The sequence below is a fragment of the Alnus glutinosa genome, chromosome 3 (genome assembly GCF_958979055.1).
Source record: "Alnus glutinosa chromosome 3, dhAlnGlut1.1, whole genome shotgun sequence".
Lineage (NCBI taxonomy): Eukaryota > Viridiplantae > Streptophyta > Magnoliopsida > Fagales > Betulaceae > Alnus > Alnus glutinosa.
In genome coordinates this window covers 30,056,428-30,067,924 of record NC_084888.1, presented here as the reverse complement: position 1 = coordinate 30,067,924, position 11,497 = coordinate 30,056,428, and the positions used below count along the sequence as shown (strand labels likewise).

General features: G+C 36.5%; 2 protein-coding genes across 3 annotated transcripts; one reads left to right on the top strand and one right to left on the bottom strand.

Annotated features, from left to right (window-relative positions):
- Positions 1–4,236: 4,236 nt before the first annotated feature.
- On the bottom strand, positions 4,237–8,623 carry LOC133862943 (uncharacterized). The gene is made up of 5 exons (XM_062298869.1): positions 8,418–8,623; positions 8,292–8,323; positions 7,204–7,433; positions 4,654–4,783; positions 4,237–4,559 (listed from the first exon to the last, which is right to left on the bottom strand). The coding sequence occupies exons 1-5, from the start codon at positions 8,581–8,583 to the stop codon at positions 4,422–4,424; spliced, it is 696 nt and encodes a 231-aa protein (XP_062154853.1). The 5' UTR covers positions 8,584–8,623; the 3' UTR covers positions 4,237–4,421.
- A 243-nt stretch (positions 8,624–8,866) lies between these two features.
- LOC133862945 (uncharacterized) lies at positions 8,867–11,111 on the top strand. 2 transcript variants are annotated; one of them, XM_062298873.1, is made up of 4 exons: positions 8,867–9,118; positions 9,975–10,080; positions 10,177–10,530; positions 10,644–11,111. In XM_062298873.1, the coding sequence occupies exons 2-4, from the start codon at positions 9,975–9,977 to the stop codon at positions 10,676–10,678; spliced, it is 495 nt and encodes a 164-aa protein (XP_062154857.1). In that variant the 5' UTR covers positions 8,867–9,118; the 3' UTR covers positions 10,679–11,111. The 2 variants fall into 2 exon arrangements, with proteins under 2 accessions (XP_062154857.1, XP_062154856.1); XM_062298872.1 differs by lacking the exon at positions 10,644–11,111 and having other exon boundaries at positions 10,177–10,631.
- Positions 11,112–11,497: the final 386 nt, after the last annotated feature.

The window sequence follows — 11,497 nt, the reverse complement described above, 5'->3', positions numbered from 1 at the left end:
CTTCTTTTTTGTTTTTCTTCATTTTCCTTTGGTTTGTGTTTTCTTTTTCTTTTTTTTTTTTTTCTTCTTCTTCAAACAAGTTGTGCGCGTGAGTTGGAGATAAGCTTTACTCCAACCCACGCCACCTGTGTCTCCTACAATCCAAAACCCTTGTCTTGTTCTTAATCTTTCATACACAGCAAGCATCAGATATTGCTTCTCTCATACACAGCATGCGTCAGATCTTACTTTGTTACTGCTGATCTCCGACAAACCCAGCCGAGTTTCGCACTTCACAGTCGGGATCGGTCTCTCTGCCGTCGTCCACTTCTCAGATTCGGCGCCTTCTCCTTCGGTTGTGCAGGCCCAACGTTGGCGCCCTTTCCTCCGGTCATCCATGGCCCGTTGCAAGTAGAGCTTCTCCTCACCCTCGCAGTCACCATCTTACCGCCCCTTTGCCGGCCGTCCATCAGTCCCACCGTCCCCTTTAAGGTTGTGCTCGTATCTTCTTTTATTCCTGCGAATTCTTGTAGCAGTTATCTGGTAAAATGATTGTTGCTACTTTGGTTGTTGTTCAGGAGAGAAAAAAATAAAAAAATAAAAAAAAAGATGTAGTTTTGGCAGTGAATGCCCAATGGGTAGTCTCGGGAAGATGAAAAAAAAAATGAGAAAAAAAAAAAAGAAGAAGAAAATAGAAGTGAAAAAAAAAAAAAAAAAAAAAAAAAAAAAAAATTAAAATCAAAAGAGGCCAAGTTGCCCATATTATTCTTGCCCATAGTTGGCTCATTTTCTTTTGGTCCATAGTTGGCACCATCTCTCTTTTCTTTTGGCATTTGAGGTATTCTCTAAAACCCATGCCCATTTCAGCCCATAGTTGGCTCACTTTCTTTTGGCCCAAAGTTGGCCCCATCTTTCTTTTCTTTTCTTTTCACTTTCTTTGGCCCATAGTTGGCCCATTTTATTTTGGCATTTGAAAAGTGATATCATGCCTTATTTAGCCCATAGTTGGCTCACTTTTTCTTTTTGGCCCGTAATTGGCCCAATCTTTTTCTTTTCTTTTCTTTTCACTTTCTTTGGCCCATAGTTGGCCTATTGATATTTAAGGCGCATCTTCACCGTCGCCGACTTCCTTCATTCATCGTCGTTGACTGTCGTTGATCGTTGTCATCTCCAAAAGAAGAAGAATAAGCATTTATTGCAAACTCAAGATTCCAGAATCTTTCACCTTGAGTTTGAAGGGGGATGTTAGAAGATATGAAGGGCTAGAATATATGGAAAGTATAATATACTTTCCATATATTCCATATTTGATTGATATTGTAATATTCTACATTGATGGTGTGTTGTAATCAAATTATGGGGATTTAATTACTATATTTGAAGAGAATTTGATTACCATATTTGTATTTACTTTACACCCTATAAATAGGGACCTCTGTATTGTAAACAATTAAGCAATAAAGAAGCACAATGTAGTCTATTATACGCTTCCGCTTTCTCTCTTCCTCTCTCTCTTTCTTTCTCTTTCTTACATAAAATTCTTTTGTCTTTATTCTATTATTCTACTATTTGTCTTTAAGTTTTCCATCCTATCGTATTTTCTTTCACCATGTTCGTGCCTTCAAGAGACATGGAAGTTGACTTGCATGCTCTATGCATGTTAATTGGTATGCATTGTATAATTCTCTATGGAAGCAAAGCAAAATCACCCAATAAATAATAAGAGCAGAAAGTTGTACGTACGTTTAAATCCTCAGACCAGCTCCAACCTATGTCGTAAAATCCACATGTTGTCAACCACTACTCTAACCAAAAGAACAAAAGGAAAAACAAAATGCATAATATTCTCCACGGCTATTGTGAAAGCAACAAAGATATATAAGACCTGTATTTTACATGTTAGAATTACTATGTTCCGTATATTAATGTCTTGGAGAAACTTCATTGACACCTTCGGAGTGTCACGATTATTGCAACGTCCCTCAAAAGTTTAAAAAGTTTGTAACGTGGGTGTCCGATGTATCAGTACGGTTGGTACCAAAAACCAACTAGTGGCTTCATGCCGTATGTCTTCCAGGGAGGAGCTCCACTTTCAAGAGAAGGGAAAGGATGTCAGAAGGTTGTCATCCCAGAGACCGAAGGCATTCCGACGCCTGAATCAGTAAAGCTCCATGAGAAAATGACATAGATAGAAAAGGGTTTACGTCAACATATCTGTATGTGTGGGTGGGGGGCTCTTTTATGGGAGAGACATTGTGCCCAATATGGTAGCATTCATATTGATTAGGTCTAATTTCCTTATAGGTTGTCATTTACCATATTAATTGCATTAAAGCAAGTGTCTCCCCATAAGTGCGCTATTCATGGGAGGTTACTTGTTTCAAAGGACGGCCTTCCTGTAGGTTGTCCCCTGACTCCCGCTGGTGGATGGTCGATGTTTATCTTCGTTTGGGCTTGGAGGTAGCCAAGGGCCATGTTGTGAGCCGACGGTGTTTAGACATGACTCGCAAATGGTGGCCAAGAGTCATTTTCGCGCTTGTCTTTAAGCCCAAAAGGTGCGAGTACAAGTCTCCACGCTCCTGCTTGTCATAGGCCGAGGGCTGTCTTGTGAGCTAACGAATCTCATTCACTCGCAAATGGTGGAGGTATGGGGATCTTGCCAGACAATGCCATCTCAATCGACTGATAGGCATCCTAGGTTTACCAAGGGTATCTTCATTGGCAAAAATTTACTTCACAGTTGTTCCGCAGCTACAAAATCTTCTACCCTCGAACTCCCACATCGCAAACTTTCGAACTTTGGGAGATATTGCAAGAGTCATGATAGTTTGAGGGGTGTAAATGAAGTTTGTCTTAATCAATTGTTTTTATTTTAGATATCAATGCCCCACTCTTTAAATCTTTCTCTATTCTATTTAAATGTTCTTTTTTACTCTTATTTTATCGTTTATTTACAAAACTACTTCAAATCCATTTGAGAGGAGAGAGAATGGGGATTAAAAAACTATTTTTTTTTTTTGGCTTGGTTGAGTACTACGTACAGATTCAACAAGAAGTCTAAGCTAATTTGGAGAGCTGGATGCAGCATCTTAAGGACTACCAAATTAACTAAAAAGTTTGATTAGCTCGATGTGAATGCTTTTTAAATCCAATATATATATATATATATATATATTAGTTTGTTTATTCTCACTTCTGCTAAACCTGTTAAGATATTTTTCGCTTTTGTCTTTGCATTTGCTGGCTCCCGGACAGTGAGATACTTCATATGTTTTGGTCTTGGAGAAGTTGCTAAATCCAGAGGATCCTTGTCCATATTATGTTGGAATCCGAGATCTTGTCTAGGAAAAGGGCTTAAATTAAGATTAGAGTCAAACAAAGTCATGTCACTACACAATATATATTTTAGACTTAACTATCTAGGCATTTATGCTTTGTCCATCAAGGCTTTGAACATATTTCTATGGGAAAATTATCGATCTAATCCTAGTGGTTTTGTAGTTGTATCAAACTAATTTGTAGGGTTATCAAAAGTATTTTAAAAATTCTTAAAGTAAGCTATTTGTCTAAAATGATTCATGCGTCAGCTGATTGACATAAATTGTCAGATGGACATATGAATTCATGTCACAATTAATCGTTGATTGACGTATGACATAGGTGATGAGTTAATCTGTTGTAAAATTGTAGTTTTATCTCAAATTATTTGAAAAAAAAAAAAAAAAAAAAAAAGGCTCGAACAGAGGTAATCTCTCCTCGGGCCGACCGCCTCACATGATGAGGTGAGGCCATCACTCACTAGGTATGGGAGAAGGCCATCCTAATCATTTTAGATAGACAACTTATTTAAGTGATCTTTAAAATACTTTTATTACCCAAGGATTAGTTTACTAAACTAAACAAACATTTTTTGCCTTTTCGTCAATTTAATATCTCAGTTATTCGTAACAACTTGGAATTACAGCCAAATATACTTTTATGCCTTCTCCCTTTACATGAACATAGCCCTTGTTCATTAACCGAATCCTATGAATGAGCAAACGGCTGGAATCATGACAAAGGGTTCTTAATCAATGGTCATGACTTCCAAAATTCCTCCTTCAAAGATTACCGCCACATACATTGTTGTTAAACATTGAGATTTTATAATCATATTTTGCATATAAATGACGTTTGAGATCTTTGGTTTTGTTAATGCCGCTAGAAATCCTGTTTTCAATCGGATAGTCAATATTAGCAAATTCCTCAAAAACATCCTTTTTAAGTGAGAACTATTTTGAACTCTTGAAAGCTTGCTTTTGGAAAGGTCCACTGTAATGTCTTACTACAAATAATACATTCATTACAAAATTTGAAGAGAGAGTGAGGCCTGAAATCCTCAACTCGTGCAAACATAAAAGACATGGATTACCAATATATAGGTAAGCATCATCTGAGACCGACTAAAATGCTGGTGAAGAAGTCACAGGAGGAGGAAGTTGAATCCCTGGCCTCGATGCCCATCCTTTGCGATTCCTATATGCCTCGATTGCCCGCAACCGTATCCTCTCTTGCGAAGCATCTGGGGCATTCTTGAATGCCTTCATAACAACAAAAGTAATAAAAAAGAATAAAATTTATCGTTCATGGAAGATCATTAATCTATTATGGAACACTAAGCATCTATGATGATACCTTAGGAACTGCAAGCAACTTTGGTGGAGCTTTAACCACTTCTCCAAATTTGATTTCCTCATGTCCAGGAAAGTCCAGATCTGCTTCCAACTTGGCTTTTTTATGTTTATTTTTCTTCGCTTCCAAATACCTGTGTAGATTTAAGATGTAATCACATACATGGTAAGTACAGGCAGCTCGCCAAAGCTGAGTGCAAAAAGTAATAGAACCTTTGGGCATTCCAACTCTGTTTGCTTTCACAATGAACCATGAAACATTATTACTCGCTGCAAAAAGATTATTGGCAACTATCTTTTTGAAGCAGATAGTTCACAGTGCTCATTCTGACGATGGAACACCTATTTTTTATGGGTATGCCTATTTTTTTCAATTGAACAGCTCAGTAGAGGGCCCACCCCCCAATCAGAGGCTGCCCCTCCTGCACCACTTTCGGTGGAAGAGGAAGAACAACTTATAACAAAAAGGGAGGAGGTAAAGCAAAGATGCTCCTCTGAAGCTGGAGTAAGGAGGGAACAAGTCCCCCAGAGAGATGATAAGTGGAAGAAAGAGTGAAATAAAAATATCTTCCTCCGGGATAGGGCCCTGATCAGCATCATTGGGGCTCTTAGTGTGGCTACATAGGTGGGCATTACGGCTACGAAAAAAGGTTGTGATAAGAAACGCTCAATTTTTCATGCTCTTACTACGGCATTTTGTGGATTTTTAATGTTCAATTATATAGCGAGCACATAATATGTTTTTTTACTTCCTGTGACATTCTGTTTTCCTTATTATTACTTTCCAGAAATATATCCTCAAAACCCCTAAACATCTCCAATGACTATTTTTTTTTTCTAAGCATCACCAACGACTAAATATTTTCATCAAATTTTGACTATGAATCTATCAAAGTTAATACAAATTACAACATGATTACTGTCAAAACAGGGGAAGTTCACAACTATTGTAATGAATTTGATGTGCACCTGCTGAAAAAAAAAAGAAAGAAAAAAGAAAAAAGAAAAAAAAATCAAAGTAGCATCATATGTCATTGGCCTGAAACATATGGTAGACAGTTCTGTGCAGACCAGTTTTAAAACTTAGATGCCACATTCTACATATCCAGGCAACCAACCTCACAAGACACTGAAAATCTGAAAATTTCCTTGCATTGACAATCAGTAGTGAGTATACATTTCAAATGAATCTTACAAAGAACTTTCACAGCAGTATAGTGTTACAATCCCAAGTGTCCAACATGGCTTAAGTGCAATCTCAACTATGTGTATATAAGCTCTTGGACACTCTCCTCTTGCAAGCCGGTTTTCAATGATGAGTTTTATTTGAGGTTTGCATTATTTGGTATCAGAGCCAACCGCCACGTTGGGTATGAGATCGGATGCAGTTGGTCGAGTATGGGATCAAATGGATTGCAAGTTTGTGGTCGACTCACGGAGGGGGACGACTTATAGGCTGGATTAAAATGTTTTAGTACTATATATGGTATAATGTTAAATCATTAAATAGGTAAGTGGAACCATCAAAAGAGAAAGAGCTATCATCGGGTTAGCGCTAATAGAATGGGTCGCCGTGAACATCAACTGCAAAGTGTAGTGGTATGTTCAATCCCAAATGTCTCACATGGCTTAAGTGCAATCTTAACCATTTGTACATGCTTTTGGGTGCACTCTCCCTGCAAATTTCAGGTAGAACTCACCCTTGAAAATCGGCTTGCAAAAAGAAAGTGTTCAAAAGCTTATATCCACATGGTTAAGACTGCACTTAAGTCATGTGGAACACTTAGGATCATAGCATATATGCTCCAAAAAGAATTTGGGTCAACTGGCAATTAGAGAAGTTGAGAAATTCCTATTGATGACATCTTACCTTTTTTATACCAGCAAGTTCAATAGATTCCAATAAGGATAAACTTCCCTACTTCCAGTTCTCAGAGATATTATATACCCAATAGTTGGAACCATCATCAAGGGGGACATCGCAAATGCTATCAATTTGTGACTCATGGAAAGTGGCGAATTTTATCTCCAGGAAAGGTTTTCTATCCAGCTTCCTCTTTGGCTTCAGGTTTTTTAATTCTAAAGCAGACTTTTTTAATGAACAGATGTAGAACTACTGTGTTTTTATTACGTTATTACATGACCAGACCAGGAAAGGACGCCACAAAATCTATCCCATTTAATTTTTGAAGTGGTGCGAAAATAACCTAGATGACAACTATGACAATAACAACAAATATATATATACAAATCACAACCAAGGAATGTATTTATCTTGATTTTGAACTCCAAGTTAGATGTGTCAAGCACATCAATTACCGAGCATCAGGACCAGATATCCATGCAACTAATGCATATGAGGACTAAATATTTTGCTCATTTTCAGATTGTGTTTTTACGCGTTTGAGTAAATACCAAAATCATTCAAAATCGGTAGAAGATAAAATAATGTGAAAAATGCAGGTATATTTTATAGCCACTAGGTTACTTGAGTACTAAAGACGAAATAGTTAAAACAATAAATAAATAAAATACAATGAAATGAAATGCTTACTTTTTCTTACGATCCCCTTTTTTTAGATTGGTGTCCAAGTTCTCCAGAGTTTCAAACCGAAGGTCATTAACCTTCTTACTCTTTCTCTTTTTCTTTCTCTTTTCATTTGTGCTGCTTTGCACGATATCATCACTGTCATCTACATGTTGAGGTGTCATCAAATGATCATTCTTACCACCACCTTTGATCCCACTAGTTCCCGAGTTCAATCCGTCCTTTGGAAGGGCTTTCTGTAAACATTTCAGACATATATAATCAAGGGGCGCCTTATGTTTTTTATGAGATTGGCTTATTACTTAAAAAAAAAAAAAAAAAAAAACTAAAAAGCCTGATAAGACAAAATTACAGCATGGTGAAAACTACTTAGGGCATGAATAGTGGGGTCCCCATAGAATATACAGACAAGAAACAATAGGTAAAATAGAGGAAGAAGAATGAATCAATTAATTTTGCAAGATTTGTACCAACATAATAAAAGTAAATAAGAAAATCCGCTAGTTTCTCCCATAGTGAGAGTCCAAATATAAATTATGAAGTAGTGAATAAGATTCCAACATTTGTAAGCCAATCATGCTGGGCCACTCGGCCCACTCCTAGTTCAGCATCCAATAAAAAATGAAAGCAACTAGAAATCCAAAGTAAGCTGCATCAACTGGCACCTTTCTATTAAGATTTTAGCTACAGAATATAAAATATGAAATCGTGATTCAAACAACGAAATATGGAGTATCTAAGGTCACCCAAATCAATGCAGTCAAAATCCAATGCATAAACAAGGAAGTGCAACTCCGTAAAAAAATCTCTCTTCATTCTGGAAATGGAAAATAAATAAATACATAGGTTGATAATATTCAATCTCAAGGTGTTGTCGCCCTAAATTCCCAAAATTCATGACTAAAACGCATTCTTTTATGAATTCCACTACCGTTATTATAATTATCACCTTTTTCCGCCACTGTCATTAGGAGGCAGAAAAGGGTCGTAAGACAAAAGAAATTGAGCGAGCTCTTCAGAAATCCAATTACTTTGTTTAGAATTTTGGATCAGTAATCAAAAGAGAGAAAATAAAAAAATTAGAAGAAACATACTTTACCAGCATCACCATCCTTGGCAGCAGACCCTGAATTAAAAAGAAAAGCATTTGAGATACAAACGCCTATAAATACACACATAAATGGCAAATGCAAATACAGAGAGAGAGAGAGAGAGTGGACCATGGGGTTTAGGGGAGGAGAGAGCGGAAGTGAAGGAGATGAGCTTGCGGAGTTTGGAGGGGAGAGCGTCGACTTGGGAGAGATTTGGCGGAGGAGGGAGTCGGCTGTACGCTCCGTGCGCTGCTTTGTAGTTTTTCTCTCTTCTTCTCCTTCCTTTCCCTCCCATCTCTCTCGCGCCGACGACTACCAAAACCACGCAGGGCTTCAATGTTTATCATAGGATGAATCGGACGGTCGAGATTCATTTGAATGATTTGTGATTTCGAGGCTGAATAGCCCACCGGTTGATGTGCGACCTGAGTTCGTCTATCCGTAGGACGAGAGTCAGACGCTCGTCCGACTCTCGTCCTACGTGGCATAAAAATATAATATATTATATATTATTATATTAAAAAAAAAAAAAAAAAAAAAAAAAAAAAAAAAAAAACCAGCAAAATCCAGCACGCGTGAGCTTTCCCTTTCCCCCCAATTCTTCCCCCCAATGCCCTAACATTTTCAAACAGGCTGCTGGGCTGCTCTGTCTCCCTCTCCAATCCGGCATCTCCAATCCGGCAACGCCCATTGACACAAGCCACGCCCACAGACCAAAAAAGCACCGCCCACCACCAACCACTTCCTCACCGAACGCACCGGCGACGCCCACCCACGGCACCAGCTCGAAATCCGTCCATTAAGACGAACGGGCCAACTGACTCTCTACGGTCCGTCTCTCTCTGACTGATTTTTCATGAGTTTTTGAAGTTATTGATGCTTGTGATTTATTTTTGTTCTTGAAGGTTAGATTTTTTTTTCTGCAATTTTTTTTTTTTTTTTTTGTTTATGAATATGGGGCTGGTTTTTTTTTTTTTTAGAAACAACAGATTGTTTTCCTTGGATTGGTACTAAAATATGATGATTTATTTTTGTTCTTGAAGGTTAGATTTTTTTTTTTCTGCAAATTTTTTTTTTTTTGGTTTATGAATATGGGGCTGGTTTTTTTTTTTTTAGAAACAATAGATTGTTTTCCTTGGATTGGTGTTACTTGCTCTAAACACTAAAATATAATGATTTATTTTTGTTCTTGAAGGTTAGATTTTTTTTCTCTGCAATTTTTTTTTTTTTTTTTTTTGGTTTATGAATATGGGGCTGGTTTTTTTTTTAGAAACAATACATTGTTTTCCTTGGATTGGTGTTACTTGCTCTAAACACTAAAATATAATGATTTATTTTTGTTCTTGAAGGTTAGATTTTTTTTTTCTGCAATTTTTTTTTTTTTGGTTTATGAATATGGGGCTGGTTTGTGTCATCATGTGGTTAGTGTTTTTTCTGAAATTTTTCTTAAATTTTGTTCAAGTAGTGTAAAAATAAATTACAGATGATGGTATATTAACTTCTCCTTTATGATTGTGGAATGAGGCTTCCATTTTTGATCCTTTTTTGTTAATTAAGATTGTGCTGCTTTATTTGATATGTATTATTTATATGTATATATTTTTAGTTTCTATCATATGCTTTATATTCACTCAAGTGACTAAATACAATTGATTGATTAAACTTTTTATGCGAAATAACTCTTAGATGGACTTTGAGCAATCAACCTTGAATTCACAATGCGAAGAAGATTGTTCGTTGATACATGAACAATTTCATGATGTTGTGCCCATCCAAATAGACCTCGAAAACGGTATATTGGGCCTTTAATTCTTACTTTTAATTTTTGTAACATATCGTAGTAGAGTGAAAGTTAAAAGAACTTAATGTTTTATTTATGTTGATATAGATGAAATAGAAACTGTAGCTGATGAACAGTTGAAAGATGGTGCGGACAATTGCAGTTCCAAACTGAAGCTCATAGATGAAGATGAAGTAGAAACTGTAGCTGATGAACAATTGAAAGATGGTGTGGACAATTGCAGTTCCAAGCTGAAGCTCATATATGAAGTTAAAAATGTTGAGGAACCTAAGGAAGGGATGCTATTTGGCTCCATAGAGGAACTTCATGAGTATTATAGGAGTTATGCAAAGCAAGAGGGTTTTGGTGTGGTACAGAAGAAGAAGAAAAAGAATAAAGATGAAAATGTACATTACATCAGTCTAGGATGTGCTCGTCAAGGCAAAAGACAATCCAGCTCAAGTAATAGCTTTTGCAAGCCTTCTCAAACAATTAGTAGCTCAAGCTCAAGTAATATTACCTTTTAAATGACATTTCCTTTAAAAGTATTTAATATTGAGTAATATTTGTTTCAGAGCTTCATGAATTTACAGTCAATATGTTCTGTTGAAAGAGAGGTAGATGCAAAAGAACAGGAATAAGAGGAAAATGTAAAATTTTAATTGTAAGTGATGAGGAAAAGCATGTTGTCTACTTTAATGCTTGTTTTTAGTCCGTGCATCTCTCAGCACTATCAAGTCCTAGAGACATACAATATGGAGTATGAGCAGAGTTGCATTAGTCCCCTTCTTGATGTGTTACGAAGTCTTAATGAGGAAAGGGTAACTGAGCACTTGAGAAAGATCAAGGCAAGAATAGCACGGGAAGAATATGATCCAGCTTGTGATAATGTTGAAGTTGTTAGTGTCATGTATGAGGCATGTACATTGTTCTTTGTGATGTTTCTTCATATTTACTTGTTTTGTAATATAATCAACATCATGTTAGTTGCCAGTGATGGCTTGAAAATGGATAACAAATAGTGTTTTTGTTTCCTGGGTGAATTGCTACTCTCCTTTTTTTTATTTATTTTTTGTTTTCAATAATATTTGTTCAAGTACTAAATCAGCTTCTCTGTGGAATGATATGTTGAAGGTATATGTTTTCAATAATTTTTTTTTATTTTTTGCATATATTGCAGTTATGGAATGGTTAGGGATGAATGAATTTGTGGACATTATTTAAAATTGTTAGGAATGTGATTATTTAAAAGTATAGATATGGTTAGGGATGAATGAATTTGGCTTGAAAGTATAGATGGACACTTATGTATTGCAATGAAGTATGTGAGGCCATTTTAAGGGCACTTTTGCGTGGAGAGAAATCAGTTTCATATAGACAGCCAAAATTTTACCTTAAAGTTATCATAGCTCCTATTCATCCAAACTGT